Source organism: Trichoderma camerunense (assembly GCF_050948025.1).
Source record: "Trichoderma camerunense strain CBS 138272 chromosome Unknown V8C40scaffold_9, whole genome shotgun sequence".
Lineage (NCBI taxonomy): Eukaryota > Fungi > Ascomycota > Sordariomycetes > Hypocreales > Hypocreaceae > Trichoderma > Trichoderma camerunense.
The window spans coordinates 110,286-125,658 of NW_028145361.1; the positions used below are offsets into that span (position 1 = coordinate 110,286).

The following is a 15,373-nucleotide window of genomic DNA, read 5'->3' on the forward strand; positions in this document are numbered from 1 at the left end:
TGGCCCCAAGGTGGAAACAAACCAGTCAAGGGGCTCAATTATCCGGTCTGGTCTGTCTCCTTGGGCACAGACGTCTCGCAATTCTGGAGAAGCTGCCTTGAAATCTCTGGGCGCAGAATTACGGCTGGTGGGCTGGAATAGCCTCGTTTGCAAGTTTGGGACAAATACGATTATGACGTCGCGACTTGATATCGCCACCACGCCAGCGTCAGAGCTAGCTGACTGCACGCCTCTGGTTGCCTTTTCTCCCTCCTCTTATCGGGGCCATATGCATTGCTATGCTAATCTCGCACCGAGATGGTGTTCTTTTTCGTCCCCATGCCGGAGGAGTGCCCCCCTTGTTAGCCATGTTCCCGCACCCGTTCGTGCGAGCAATTAGCCAGGAACGCACTGGATAAGCTAATATCCCGCATCTGATCTGGTGTCACCTCCGGATTCTTTCGAATTTGCCGACCCAAGGACATGTCCCATCTACTGAATTAGGAACCTGCAAAGAGGATATTCTCATTCTCCGGTATGTGGGAGACGGACTACGTGACCCCCGAGTCGAATATGGAATCAGTCGGTAGCCACGGCTTCTCTCCCCCCCTTACACCGAGTCTACCGACTAGCAAACCTTACTCCACCGTCATACGAAAACCAAAGTTCGCCGGCTTTCCTCTTGATGGTTACAGAACGCCGTCTGATTGATCGCGGCCTTTGGTGCCTTTTCACGGACCACGCGCCAATCCTGATGGCTAATTCTTGAGTGGATCGGCTTCAATACACATTCGTAAGGTTGGGCTGCCATACTGGTCCATGCTTGTGCCCAACCTGACCAGGGCCTGAATAAACCTCGGGCCTTTTCCTACGGGAAAGCGTCAACCATTTTGGACGATTTGCAAGGCATGTACAGAAACGAACGTGACACCCATTGATGTCTAGCCGAGATACCAGTATGGCTCTTTACGTGGTCCCATCAAAGCGAATGACCTCTCAGCATGCAATGGCTTCTGTAAAGGGATGCCATTGGAAGCCAACATCTCACCCTAATGCCTTGCTATATACGAGTATATGTACGCATGTATGGATTGGGTTTACGTCCAATACTTATATGTCAAACTATTGGCATGCGGCATCCCAGTACGGCACTTGATATCGAGCCCTTCCCGTCTGACACGTGCATGCACTGGCATATGCCATGCACAGGCAAGAAATACATACAGATACTCTGCGTACGCCCGTACGTGGGCATATGTGGGCATGGAGGCGTGCTCGCATGGCCCGTTGCACACCTGGACGAGCTTCGCTTCAAACCTTGACGGCAGGGAACGAAGGGGCATGTCAGTTCTCCGTAAGGAGAGTTCAGAACGCTACTGTAGGTAAGGAGGGCTTGGCTGTACCACCCATGAGAAGATTGGCAAGGCATGGTATTCCCTGTTCTGCCATCTCTTGATGAGGGCGAAGCAAGTCTCTGGGCATTCCCAGAACCTTGGCAGCATCGACATCAAAAAGCCCACTCGACCAAGTCCCACAACTTAGCACATGCTGGATCCCTGCTCCCGTTGAAGCCCAATGCGGCCGTTTCCCGCCAAGAACAAGCGCGGGTTGGGCACATATGACAAGGGGGGATACTACACTATTCCAGAAGCCATGAGACGCTGAGCCGTCACAGTTGCGTCGGAGCCGTATTCGGGTCAATTGCTGGCTTCTGAGCCAAAGGGCATGGAAGCATTGAGGTTGTTGTAAGGGCTGAACGTGTATGCCATGTAAAGGGCTCTTTGAATGAGACGTTACAGTCGTTACCCCTTGAGGGTGTGTTGGTATATATATAAAATTGTGGCAGTCTCATTATAACCTTCATGAAATGGTTCAACTTACATGCACATATTCATCTCACAAGTCATACTTGCAGGGCGTGATGAGATACAAACACTGAAAGATGCTGGAATCGACAAATTTGAAAACTGCTTCCATTTCATTCAACATACTTATAACTTACAATCAGGAATTAGGCATACAAAGCAAGTCGACATGGGAAAAAAGAACTAGTAGATGCCCACTGTCCAACACTGCTCACGACTGGTTTGTAGTTCAAGCCAATGAACCCATCGGATCCCACAACGGCAACACAATAGGCTCTTGTTTCAACACATCTCTCACCTCCTTACTGCAGAATCTCGGGTCCACGACAGCTTGATAGACAAACTCGTCCATCCAGGCATCACTCATGACAAACCAGCCCTTGTCACCAGCCGCAATGCCCCAACTATTTTGCACCCTCCATCGAACTGGTTTGCCCGTCTTCTCATCCACATGCACCGCCGTCAGAACCATGGCGTGTGTCATGAGACTCTCGCCCGTCATGAGCCTCTGCGCCTTAGTCATGCCCTTCAGGCCGGTGTTGATGCCAGCTTCGTAGTCAAATAGATCCAGATCCATGATGCCCGCCACTCTGTCGCTGAACTTACCAACATCGCAGCCAAAGAAGATGGGCAACCCGGCCTTGAGCATCTTGACACATGTTGACTTGAGAGTATCCATTTCCACGTTTACATATGTAATGTCCCGGCCGCCAACAATGTTGCCCAGTCTCGAAACAGTGAGCTTCTTCAGCGTATCATTGCGAGGATCATGGACCAGCGAAATCATGCTCGTAATGACATCCGAAGTGACGCGGAATTCAGAGCTGTAGATATCCTTGGAAAACGCCTTGGGAGTCGTCTTAACCTCGCGAGCCTTGCCGTCCTTGTCAAGGAACTGCCACGTAAACTCCTCCGTCGGCTTCGGAGGCTGTCCCAGCAAAAGCGTCATGATGAGCGCAATCTCCTGAATCATGTACACCTTGTACGCACTAATAACAGACGGCGGAATCGGCGTCCCGTTGACCAAGTCTCGCAGCTGCAGCGCAAACTCACGAAGCTTCGTCTTGATGATACTGTTGAGGATGCTCGAATTCTGGGCGTTCCAGCTGTCCGGGTACAAGCTCTGGGGCACGAGGCCGTACTTCTCGACGAGGTTGTACACCATGTCCCACTGGCCACCATCAGAAATAAGGTCCCCGAGCAGCCTCTGCACGACGCGACTGTCGAGATCGTCTTTCGCGGTCTCGACAATCTGCTCGAGGAACCAGTTGGCTTTTTCGAGCTTGTCCCAGTAGAAGAGGTAGGCCTGGGACAGCTCAAAGGACGCCAGGTTGTGGCGCTTCATGAGGGCCACGCGGAAGACGTTTGTCGAGGCGAAGAGCCAACAGCGCCCGCTGGACCGCTGGTTGGTGATGGGATCGCCTTCAAACGGGATCTGGACGTTGAAGACGTGCTGGTTTGCAATCTTTACCGATGGCGAAACCAGAGCTTGCCGGGGATCAGACGAGCTCAATGTGGCATGCGCCAGTCTGAAGAGGAAGCCTTGCCGTTAGAATCTCAATCATGTCGTCGCTTAACTCAAGGAAGCCATCGACTCACCTGTTTTTGGGATCTTTCATCACATTATCTATCCAGAGCTCGAGTGACGAGACAGGCAGGCCCTCAGGCTCCCGCTTGATATGCTCGTGGTGCTCTTCCGTCTTCTCAGCATCGCCGCTGACCTGGACTTTGAGATAGTCTTCATCTTCCACCTTGAAGCTGCGGAGGCGCTCCAGTATAAGCTTCTCGCTCTCCGAAGCAGTGACTGGTTTGGACGGTTGGCCACCCATTATGACGACTCGCAGAAGCTATTATTTGGAGTTTCCCACGTATGTATCTTCTCTCACCAACAATGAATTCTCAAGTGTATGTATGTCGGGATATACGTCTGAAGCAGCAAACTCTCGGCACACGACCCGTGAGTCGACGTAACGCTGGAGCAGCTTCTTATCTCACAGACATGGATCATCTGCATACACTTTTGCTTATCCGGCCTCTCCCCCTCATTCCCCTCTCTATAAGTTGGAAATCGCGGGCTATCATTTGTCGGCTATAATCCTACAGATTGGTTCTTTTGCCACGCTACCTGCTTTTGGCTATTCACACGTACCGTCCCCCAACTTAGGGCACCTGCTTACAATTACTTGACCATCAAGGTCATTATTTCTCTGTCGCCGGCCAAATTTAACCACCTGTTTGAAGGCACTGGTATCTGTAACGAAAATAAAGATCCACGAATGTTAAATACTGGGTATAGGGTAGCTTGGGCAAGTTACAGAGCCACACGTCGGGCACGGTGGGGCCGAGCATAAAGCGCTATCAGCTCTCATATACCAGCCATCGTGTACTAACTTGTGGGGTTTCCCCATGTATCTCATGACCATTCAGCTGGTTGATGGTACCTGAATGATACTCGACAGGGAAGTCGTTTACGCGTTTTGGGCAAGTACGCGACAAGACAAGGACTCAAATCACATCACGATGGAATCACCAAGAGATAGTAGGGTACAAGACATTATGCAAAATCCATCTTAATTACAGTGCGGCATATAGGTAGATCCTATCTACTGGGCACTCTGCCTCATAACCAAAATACAACCCTAACCGATCCAAAAATGACAATCCGTTCCGCGCACCCTCCAAGCCCATGGGGTATATTTCACATTATTCAGACTAGAACCGAGCCTGGAATATCCATAGGATGGATGGACAACCCTTCCTGAAAACAAAGCATAGCTTGTTTACAAGCGAGAGCCGTGGATGACCTTCATCTCAACAGCGAGCTCACGGCCGCCATCGTTGAGGACGAGGACACGGACGCTGCCGCGGCCAGACTCGAAAGCCTGCTGGAGACGAGACCAAAGGTTGGACTGGTCAATGACAGACAGACCCTGCTTGACATCACCGGTCTCGGTCATGGCAGTGACGAAGCCGTCAGCCATGTCGAGAACACGGTACTGCTTGAAGACAGGGCCGAGCATGGTCTGGACAACAACGCTGGGGGCGGGGTTGGCAATGAAGGAAGACTCCTCGTGCAGCTGCTTGGTGAAGAGGTCAACACCAAGGTAGCGGTACTGGCCAGTGGCAGACGAGGTCGAGATGCGGATGACCTGGCATGGTCGGCCCTGGAGCATCAAGAAGTCACCCAGACGGATGTGGTGGCAGGGGATGGACACAGTGTTAGGCTGCGACTCGGTGGCAGGAGCTGGGCGGCGCGAAGAAGAATTAGCATCGTGGCGGACAACATCAACCTCAACATGCTCTGTAATGGTAGTGTTATTATTGTCACTGTGATGATGATGGTGGTGGTGGTTGTGATGGTGATGGGGAAGCAGCTTGTCGGCAGCCTTGGCCAGGCCATGCTTCACATCCTGGCGGATGGAGTGGTAGGAGCCTACCGGCGACACGCGTTAGCGTACGCTTGCACGCGTTTGGCTGACAAAGAAGGAAAAAGTAATAACAGAAAGAAAGGTTAGTATTAGCTTACCTTCGTCGTCGTAGTAACCCATCTTGGCTGATTGTTCGGAAGGATACGGAGTAGACTCGCGAATTTCCTCAGTGATCTTGATATCCTCACGGAAGTTGGGACGGGCAATGGAAACACGCTCGTCGACGGTGATGTCAGAGACCTTGTGAGAGGACTTTGACTTCTGGTGATGAGGACGACGGACTTGAACTAGTTCAAGACCGGTAGTAGCTTCGGGTTGTTGAGGACGGAAACGTTCTCGGTATTCACGCTCAGCAACGTCAATGGGGTTGGAGAAGCGGCGAGATGAATCAACTTTGACCTGAGTCTCAGTGTAGTCGCGAGGAGGAGGTGGGATAGGTCTAAAAGTACTCGAGTTAGTTGGAGAGATTCCCTTTTGTGCTTGAGCTTCCTTCGTCTCTGGGCCAACACCTGTGGGCCCGGGCACCCCTGAGCCGGGATAAAATAGCATGGCTGGGAACCCTAGCTGAACTCCCACCCCGGCTGTCAGCTCCCCATAGTGAGCTCCGCCGCCCTCCCCGTGCCCATTCTCATCTCCACTCGCAATTGACGCGTTCTAGAAGCCGCGGCACAAGCTGCGAGGAGAATACGAAGGGCAATTTCAGCAGCCGCGCTGGCAGGCGGTCTTTGCTTTTGCTCACTCGGGGTCCCCATGGCCGCTCGCTCCCTTTCCCCCTTTTTCCTCCCTCGGCGGCTCACACCGCAAGGGACAGAAAAAAGGGCAGAGAAAATCGTAAAAGAGCAAAGAAATAGATATCAACTTACCGGAACTCTTCCTTTACGAAGCGTTCGGACTGGCGGGAACCGGGACGGCGGTGACGTTCTTCCTCACGAGTGATACGGACCTCTTCTTCAAAGCGCTGTTCGACGCGAGGAGGAGCTAGGTCGGTGCTTGGGGGGAAAGAAGAGAGTTGACCCTCCCGTCCGGCTGGCTTCTTTTGAGGGAGGGTTAGTTGAACCTCCTCGTGAGTGGTGATTTGAGTCTGAGGGCGTGCTGCTTCGTTGTCCTTATAAGTGGACGGGAAGATGCTAAAGGGCACGGGAACTCGGGCTTCAAAGTCCAGGTTGACGGCTTGCGCTGACGCGAGAGAATCTTCTCATACAACCTTCCGTAAAATCACGAAAGGAAGACAAGAAGGATCCTCAAGCTTTTGTTCCTGAAACAAAAGTCGAAGAGAGAGAGAAAAGAGAGAGGGATTGGATACCTCTGAGAGTCTTTTCTGTCTTTGTTCCTTTGTTTCTGGTGGGCGATTGAGATTATTGGAGGGAAGGAATGGCGGATCAGAAGCAACGACGCTCGATGGGCTTTTGAGGTCGGGGGCTAGGCCTGCGATTGAGGGCGTGCTCGCTGTGTTGCGTTGCTCAGGAGGGTAAGCCTATCGGGCCTCCATGTTTACCTGCCACCGGGACTGGCCATGTTGTTGTTTATTCCCATCACAAGCGGCTTAGTTCTGTCGTATCCTGGCCTCTCGTCTCCGCCATCGTCTCCACATTCAGCCAACCTCATCCAACTCCCCTGCAAGCTCAGCAAGCTCAGCAGGCATCTCGTCCACTGGTTTCCCGAGGCTGCGTCTCAGGCGTACTAGAGTCTCCAGTCGCCAGTGGACTCTTCGGACATGAATGCTGCAACCCAGCGGTAAGCGGATGGGACCCCAAGGGCGACCAAGAGCTCCCCAGCCTCCTTGCTTCCCTGCTTCCCTTGCGTCCCCCTGAATCGGCCGCTGATTGACCAGTCAGGCTCGGCGATTGATGTTCATGGCTACTCTGCCACTAGTGGCAGTAATAAACCGGTAATGTAATCTAGTACCTGTAGTACCCCGTAGTAGCTGCGGTAGCTCCCCATACAGTAAGTATTGGGTGTGGTCAGCTCCGACCCAATTTTAAGCGCGACTGTGGCCTCCTCTTTGCCTTTTGGCCAGCAATTGGCGCGACTGGTTCCTGGCCTAGAGGGTTCCCCGATCCAGCCTCATCGGCCATGGGGGCCAGCAGACCGCGGGCGAGAGACTGGGCGAGCGAGACAGACGAGACAGCAAGCGAGAGAGGCTGGGAGCAGCCCGTGCCGTGCCATTGAGTCTGGTAATACTGATAGACCTGCCAGCAGCATGTGCCGCACTCGTATGGCGCCACCGGGAAAGAGTTTGGGCTTATCAAGGGAGGGCAGGCTCCGTCCGAGCTGATGCTGCATCTCTGTCCATCGTTTATCCTCCTTCGCCAATACCGGCTGGAGGAGGTCTATCAAGCGCCCACTTTTGTGATGCACATGCAGTCTTAGCTGCAGCAGCGCAAAACAAGAGATGGCTGGGGGAGGGCTACTCTCGATCTTGTCGCGCTCTGGCTATTTGCTGGCCAGACTTGAGGGCCCGTCGTTGTTCGGGGAGCTGCACACTCGGGGCTGCCATTGGCCAGCTTGGCGTGCCGCCCGCCTGAGACTATGGCTGCGGTTTGCTGCACGTACAGTATGTAAAGGGTGCTCGCTCCCTGCCACCCGTGCGTGTGTTGACATCGTGTAAAGCCGCCATTGGGCTGTTTGATGCTAATGCAGCAGGATAATTGCGTACTCGATTGTACGGCAGCTGTGCTGTAGCACCCGAAATATGTGGCTGGGTGGCAACAAGCAGCCAGACTTGTCGGATCGGTCCCAGAGGGGGTCCCTGCCTAGCTCCAGACTCAGGCTCAGATAGAGATGGCTGGCAAACTATTCGACCAGTCGCGGGCCAGGCCTCGGTCCGCTTTTCGGGCATCTCATTTCCTTCTCAGTTGGCCATGACGTTCTGGTGGGAAATACGCAGCGGTTCCCTGTGCCCAATCCATGGCAGATCTGTGCCTTTAAGCTCTCTCTGTCGGCCGCCCCTGGTTTGCCCGTACATTCGTCCTGAACATCAGCATGGATCTCGTGGGCATCGACGTCTCGTGCATACGAGGAGCTGCCAAATGCTGGGGACCTTGACAGTCTTCCCGTCTCCTCTCCACCTCAATTATCTGGTTGCTGGGACGACATTTGCCCAAGATGATCCTTCTGCCTCTGGGGGGTGACAAGGATATCGCCAGCGTTTCAACCCGTACTGTAATCTGTACCACTTGGACAGCACCGCACCAGACGTCCAACAAGGTGGCAGGGAGCAGGTCCGTGCTGCGACGCGTCGTTCTCGCGAATCGCGGGTGGACCGAGGAAGAAGCTCAATTTCGCGTTTCCATTGGATTGGTGACATGGACGCGGCGGGTCCAATCGTAGCCGCATGTGCCTCGGTCGAATGGCTTCAGCTGCTGATTTCCCCAGAGGTTTGCCCGGAAGAGTCGTGAAGCCTTGTTGAGTGCATTGGAGCAGCTGTCACACCAACTCAAGATTAGCGGCCGCGTGGCCTAATGGCTAAGGCGCTAGATTTCGGTTTCAGAGAATCATCTTCTCTAGAGATTCCAGGTTCGACTCCTGGCGTGGTCGTCTGCTTCTGTTCTCGCTTTTTTGCTGCTGTTTCTCATTTCTCACTTTTCATTTTTTGCCCTTGTGTGTTTGTCAACGGTTAGTTGAGTCGGCGCGTTTGCTTACGAGCGCTGCTGTAAGGAGGCGACGAGGAATTTGGCTGCAAAGGTCCTTCCCTAATAACCCAGCCTCCTCTTTTGACTGTTATGTCCGCTTTGGGCAACTTCTAGTGCCTCTCACTCGTATCAGAGTGTCTCACCTTTTTGCAGACTAATTTCTCGACTGCATGCTTTACTAAATGCTCTACGTAAGCCGGAGATTCAAACCGATTTCTTCCAGCCAGTCCTTTGGTTCTGCTTGGCTTCAGCTCCAGCGCTTGCATGCGCTGCAAATCAGCGTCAGCTGCTGCCGCCGCAATGCACAGCAGTTGGTGTTCTGCATACCTTAGTAGGTAGGTAGGTGTCAGTGCTAAAGCTATGCTGAGCTTGTCATTCCGCTTGTATGGGCGAATAGCGTCTTCCATCTAGATACCATTCATACACGCTCCATCCAACAACGACTTATAGATTATACCTGTGCACCATTCTACGTCTCAGCTATAGCAATTAATATGTTATTTCTCCAAAGACGAGGATATTTGCCCTAACTTTACTTACAATTGCCCATCTCAGCTCTGCTTCCTTGCCATTATGCGTTATGCCAGGCCACGTGATGCCCATGCTTATGTCGTCACAGCTGCCCCGCGGCCAAAGTGCCCCACGGTGACCAAATGTGAAGTTTCCCACCAAGCTTCAAATATATAGGTACGCTTCAGGGTCTGCGCAAACTCAATTACCAGCATGAAGCAGAGGTTTTCGTCTCTCGATGTCAAGGTACTTTTCGATTCCGTCTTTTCCTCTCTGTATCAGCAAACCAGCGTCACCAATCGCCTGCTGACCACTTCCTTGATTAGGTCATTGCGCATGAGCTCCAAGGGAGCTTGGTGACTCTACGACTCTCGAATGTCTACGACCTCTCCTCCAAGATCCTGCTCCTAAAATTCGCCAAACCGGATAACAAGCAGCAACTTCTCATCGACAATGGATTTCGTTGCCACTTGACCGACTTTGCCCGAACAACTGCGGCGGCACCGTCTGCTTTTGTAGCCCGGCTACGCAAATATCTCAAGACCAGACGGTTGACGTCCGTTGCGCAAGTAGGGACCGACAGGATCCTCGAGTTCCAGTTTAGCGATGGCCAATATCGCATGTTTCTCGAATTCTTTGCTGTATGTTAATTGCTGTGGCCTGGCTGCCCTGAGAGCATGTTTCCGCGAGGCTAACTTATGGTGTTGTTATAGAGTGGAAACATTATTCTCACCGATGCCGACTTGAAGATATTGGCCATTTCTCGCAATGTCAGTGAGGGAGAGGGGCAGGAGCCACAAGGGGTTGGCCTACAGTATTCTCTGGAGAATAGGCAGAACTTTGGTGGGATTCCACCTTTGACAAAAGAACGAATAAGGGATGCCCTTAAGACTGCCGCCGACAAAGCCGAAGCAAACACAGTAGCCGCTACTTTCTCCGGTAAGAAAGCAAAAGGCAAATCTGGTGGCGATCTACGAAAAGCGTTGGCGGTTTCTATAACAGAACTGCCTCCTGCCCTGGTTGAGAATATTCTTCAGGCAAATAACTTTGATGTCTCTGCTAAGCCGGCTGATGTGGTTGATAATGAGTCGCTACTGGATGAATTGGTCACACATTTGTCTGAGGCTCGTGATATTGTCGAAAACATCATTGCACCTACAACTTGCAAGGGCTACATTTTTGCAAAGAAGAAGGCGACCCTCTCAAGCGGAGCAGAAGAGACCGACGAAATCACTAAACACGAGGGATTGCTCTATGAAGACTTTCATCCATTTGTCCCGCAAAAGTTCAAGAGTGACCCGTCTATTCAAGTATTAGAATTTGAAGGGTATAATCGAACAGTTGATGAATTCTTTTCATCTCTAGAGGGTCAGAAGCTAGAATCTCGTCTTGTTGGGAGAGAGGAGGCTGCTAAGAAGAAGCTTGAAGCAGCCAGGCACGAACAGTCCAAGCGAATCGAAGGTTTGCAGGATGCACAGGCGATGAACCTCCGCAAAGCAGCTGCAATTGAAGCCAATGTGGAGCGTGTGCAGGAAGCGATGGATGCAGTAAATGGCCTTCTCGCTCAAGGCATGGACTGGGTTGATATTGGAAAGCTCATTGAGCGGGAGAAGAAACGGCAGAATCCAGTCGCTGAGACCATCAGCCTTCCCCTGAAACTAGCGGAAAACACCATTACGCTCCAACTCGCAGAAGAAGAGTTTGATGAGGACGAACCGGAGGAAGATAATCCTTTCGAAACAGACGACAGCGATTCCGAAGCAGAGGCGAATGAAGTTGCTCAAGCTAAAGATAAAAAAAACGACAAGCTTCTCACCGTCGATATCGTTCTCAACATAAGCCCCTGGAGCAACGCAAGAGAGTACTATGAAGAGCGAAGGTCTGCTGCCATGAAGGAGGAAAAAACCCAACTTCAGGCGAACAAAGCCCTGAAGAGCACCGAGCAAAAAATTTCAGAAGATTTGAAGAAGGGATTAAAGCAGGAGAAGGCTTTGCTACAGCCCATTCGCAAGCAGATGTGGTTTGAGAAATTCATTTGGTTCATCTCCTCGGATGGGTACTTGGTCCTTGGAGGAAAAGACCCCCAGCAGACTGAAATTCTCTACAGAAGGTATTTGCGCAAGGGGGACATTTACTGTCACGCAGATATCCGTGGCGCTGCGCATCTTGTGATAAAGAATAATTCAAACACGCCAGATGCCCCTATTCCTCCAGCAACTCTGTCACAGGCAGGGTCACTGTCGGTATGCACCTCGGAAGCTTGGGATTCCAAGGCGGGCATGGGCGGATGGTGGGTGAATGCGGACCAAGTATCTAAATCCACCCCGACAGGAGACATTCTACCTGCCGGAAGCTTTACAATTCAAGGAAAGAAGAACTATCTTCCCCCGACGCAACTCTTACTCGGTTTGGGATTTACGTTCAAGATTAGCGAGCAGAGCAAGAGCAAGCACTTGAAACACCGAGTACACGACGAGCGCTCTCCATTAGGAGCTACTGAGATTGCGGCGATAGGTGAAGATGAGGTGCAAGCCACCGAAGAAGTTGATGATTCAGATGACTCGGGAGCCGAGTCTGAAGAAAATCAGCCTGGCGACGACAGACGAGCCAACCCCCTGCAAGGCTCTGGCGACGAGGATGAGGTCACAGACGACACAGCAGACAAGTTGTCAGCTGTGAAGATCGGTGACGAGCCTGAGAACGATGAAGCTGGGCCATTGACCATAGATGCATCCAAAGAGGAGCTAGGAGAGGGAGAAAAAGAGGCAGATACAGTTGAAGAAGAGGATGGCATCGAAGAAGACGAGGCGACACCTTCCGAACAGGCCACTGAGATCTCCGAGGCCCCTACCAAAGCTTCTGATGCTGCTTCATATACTACGGGAACCTCGATGGCCACGAAGAAAAGAGGTCAGAAACGTGGACAAAAGGGAAAAGCGAAAAAGATTGCTCAGAAATACAAGGACCAAGACGAAGAGGACCGCGCCACAGCAGAAGCATTGATAGGAGCTACGATAGGACGGCAACGGGCCGAAGCAGAAGCCGCCGCGAAAGCCCAGCGCCAGGCCGAGCTGGAAGCCCAGAAGGAGCGCCGGCGGGCCCAGCACGAGCGGAAACAGAAGGAAGTTGCGGAGCAAGAGGAGATTCGCCGCGCTATGATGAACGAGGGCTTGGACGCTGGGGAGCCCGACGAGGCGGAGAAGGCGACGAATTTGGATACGTTGGTTGGCACGCCGCTGGCGGGAGACGAGATTCTGGAAGTTCTTCCCGTTTGTGCGCCTTGGAGCGCCTTGGTTCGGTACAAGTACAAGGTCAAGATGCAGCCGGGTTCTGTGAAGAAGGGCAAGGCAATCAAGGAAGTGCTGGAGCGGCTCAAGACGGACTCTGCTAGGAAAGGAGTCATTGACGAGGCGGCGAGGGATTCAGAGAAGATGTGGCCCAGGGAGGTTGAGCTCATCAAGGGACTCAAGCCGGAGGAAATTGCCAACAGCGTGCCGGTCGGTAAGCTGAGAGTCATGATGGCCGGAGCCAGCGGAGGAAGTGGTTCGGGTGGCAGCGGCGGCGGGAAGGGCAAAGGTGGTGGGAAGAGTCAAGGGAAGGGGGGCAAAGGGGGCAAAGGATCAAAGAAGTAGACTAGAGATCATTTAAAGAGAGTAAGCAAGCCTGCATATATGTGTATAAGTATATATCTATATATGCCTATATATAGCTATAAATAGTCATCATATCTTGGGAAATTAAGACGCAATCATAGTCGTGCCGTGTCATTCGTTTCCTAGCCTCATACCGATCCCAAACCGGTTTGTTCGAACAATATCAAATCAAGTAGAAACCATCATATTTCATACATCTCACTAACATATACATCTATATGTAGTTTGTAGCTTTACCAAACTTACTTACCTCGTATTCTCCATTCTTCGTATCTCATTGGGCATCCGGGCAATGCACAGCTCGCGGCAAAACATCCCCCACTCGCCACTCGTGGCCTCGCGCACGGCATCCTGCAGGTCTATGCCGTAGCGCTCACGGTAGGCCCTCTTGACGTCTTGCATGTGGAACGAGTCCCAGTGGAAGCGGACGAGGCGCGAGATGAGCAGTTCCCGGCGGAGCGAGTCCTTGCGCGAGGCGGTGATGGCGTGTTGCAGGAGGAGGGCGTCTCGGACGGGGCGGTTGATGACGCCGTTGAGGATATGTGCGAGGAGTTCACCCTATATTGAAAGAAAGAATTCGTTAGCATTGGAGTTTCATATACCTTTTGGAAAAAGGGTTGGAAAGGGGGGATGGAAAGAGAATAATTACATACCACAAGGTTGTTACTCTTCTTGAGCGCGTCACGGGCAAAGTTGCTGCGGTATTGGTGTTCATACTCCTTGAGCACAGCACGCAAATGGCTGTCGCTTCGCTGGACGACAATGGAGATCATCAATGTCTCTCCACCCTTCTCGGACTTGACCGCTTTGTGCAGGTCGTCGACGTCCTGATCGATGAGCTTATAGTCAAGCGGGAGTCTGCGGCCCTCGTAGTCAAACTCCTCCATGCGGCGCTCATCCAGAACCATCAAGACGGCCTTTTTGAACTTGTCCTCCTTGAGCTCCGTCTTCATACACTTGGTCAGGCTGTTGTCGTACTTCTTGTCGGAAAAGGAGTCCTTGATGCGGCGGATCTCTTCGTTGGTCCGCCCCATGAGCGACTCAATGAGCAGCTCGCGACGGGTCTTGTCGCCTTGGTACCAGAAGTTGGCCCAATAAGCCTCGCTCTCCCACTTGCCAAGAGCGACGGTGTAGCATGCCTTCATGAGAAGTGGATCTTCGTCCTTGAAGCGGGCGCGGATGTGCTTGGCGATGTTGACGCCCTTGCGGTCCGTGCCAGTCTTGACAATGTGCTTGTACTCTGAGCGGAGCTCCATGACTTGCTCGTGCGACAGGCTGGGGAGGATTTCAATGAACGGCGCAACGTCGGGCTTGTGAGTGCCCTTGAGCGCGCGTGCAAGACGAGAGGAAATATCCTCTGTATCATGGAAGCGAGCTCGTCGATTGAGTCTGGTGCCATCGCCCTCACCGTCAGAGATGGGCGAAAGGGCATCCACGACTCTCGGGAGGTCTCCCGGGTGCTTGGACGCGAGCAGCAGAGGAGAGGGCATGGGCGAGCAGTTCTGATATGTGCCGTGGTACGATTCAAGCAGCGGAGAAGCCGGTGCCGAGGCAAGCGACAGGCTTGCGCCTCGGCCGGTGTTAACCGTCAGCGTTGACATGCGACCGGTAGGCGGCTGCGGTGATCGGTCTCGGCCGCTTCGCCCGTCCCTGGACCGGGAACGCGAGCGGTCACGGCTGGCGGCGTCCACCGTCAGAGTGTTGGACCGTCGGTGACCCCTGGGATCGTCCCGATCCGAGTCCGAGTGCTTTCGAATGTCCACCGACTGAGAGCTGCGATGGCCGCTGGACCGGCCCGAATGTGGCGGCGGCACGCCGTAGGCCAGATTGTCAACGTCATCGAGTAGGCCGTGGCCATACTTTTGTGGCAGATATTTCAACTTGTCGTCGTCCGGGTACGGCAGATGGCCGCCAGATCCACGAGGGGATCGCAGGTCGTCATCCACCCGCACGTAGCTGGACTCGCGCGAGTCGCCGTACGAAGGCCGCGACTGCCTGGGCTCCTCGATGAAGCGGCCATCGCGGGACCTAGACCTGGCCCTCGGGTTGGTGATTGAGGACAGGGAAATGGTCGCGCCGGGATGGTCCATGGCTTTGGAGCTTTGGAGCTGGGGCGCGGGGTGGCGTCTGGGGGAGGGGAATTTGGGTTTGTGAAGCCGCTCGTTAGTGCGATCCACCGGAAGCTGTCGAAGAACCGGCGAGAACAAGCGTAGATTTGACCTGATCTCTGGCGAACAACGACAATGGCAACGACGACGATGGTGATGGAGGAGGAAAAGAATAGAAAGACCAGACGAAAAGACGCT

At 53.0% G+C, this 15,373-nt stretch overlaps 4 protein-coding genes and 1 non-coding gene across 5 annotated transcripts; 2 read left to right on the top strand and 3 right to left on the bottom strand.

Annotated features, from left to right (window-relative positions):
- Positions 1 to 1,938: 1,938 nt before the first annotated feature.
- On the bottom strand, positions 1,939 to 4,397 carry V8C40DRAFT_244911 (bleomycin hydrolase). Its single transcript, XM_083215761.1, has 2 exons — positions 3,444 to 4,397; positions 1,939 to 3,373 (listed from the first exon to the last, which is right to left on the bottom strand). Exons 1-2 carry the CDS (start codon positions 3,671 to 3,673, stop codon positions 2,074 to 2,076), a joined length of 1,530 nt encoding a protein of 509 aa, XP_083072888.1. The 5' UTR covers positions 3,674 to 4,397; the 3' UTR covers positions 1,939 to 2,073.
- V8C40DRAFT_244913 (uncharacterized protein) lies at positions 4,398 to 5,711 on the bottom strand. Its single transcript, XM_083215762.1, has 2 exons — positions 5,371 to 5,711; positions 4,398 to 5,277 (listed from the first exon to the last, which is right to left on the bottom strand). The coding sequence occupies exons 1-2, from the start codon at positions 5,390 to 5,392 to the stop codon at positions 4,625 to 4,627; spliced, it is 675 nt and encodes a 224-aa protein (XP_083072889.1). The 5' UTR covers positions 5,393 to 5,711; the 3' UTR covers positions 4,398 to 4,624.
- A 3,008-nt stretch (positions 5,712 to 8,719) lies between these two features.
- On the top strand, positions 8,720 to 8,809 carry V8C40DRAFT_t119. Its single transcript has one exon. It is a non-coding gene; the product is annotated as a tRNA-Arg (tRNA).
- A 660-nt stretch (positions 8,810 to 9,469) lies between these two features.
- Positions 9,470 to 13,257, top strand: V8C40DRAFT_221086 (uncharacterized protein). The gene is made up of 3 exons (XM_083212211.1): positions 9,470 to 9,660; positions 9,741 to 10,055; positions 10,128 to 13,257. The coding sequence occupies exons 1-3, from the start codon at positions 9,628 to 9,630 to the stop codon at positions 13,044 to 13,046; spliced, it is 3,267 nt and encodes a 1,088-aa protein (XP_083072890.1). The 5' UTR covers positions 9,470 to 9,627; the 3' UTR covers positions 13,047 to 13,257.
- Positions 13,058 to 15,329, bottom strand: V8C40DRAFT_244928 (uncharacterized protein). Its single transcript, XM_083215763.1, has 2 exons — positions 13,721 to 15,329; positions 13,058 to 13,625 (listed from the first exon to the last, which is right to left on the bottom strand). The coding sequence occupies exons 1-2, from the start codon at positions 15,155 to 15,157 to the stop codon at positions 13,314 to 13,316; spliced, it is 1,749 nt and encodes a 582-aa protein (XP_083072891.1). The 5' UTR covers positions 15,158 to 15,329; the 3' UTR covers positions 13,058 to 13,313.
- Between the last annotated feature and the right edge of the window lie 44 nt (positions 15,330 to 15,373).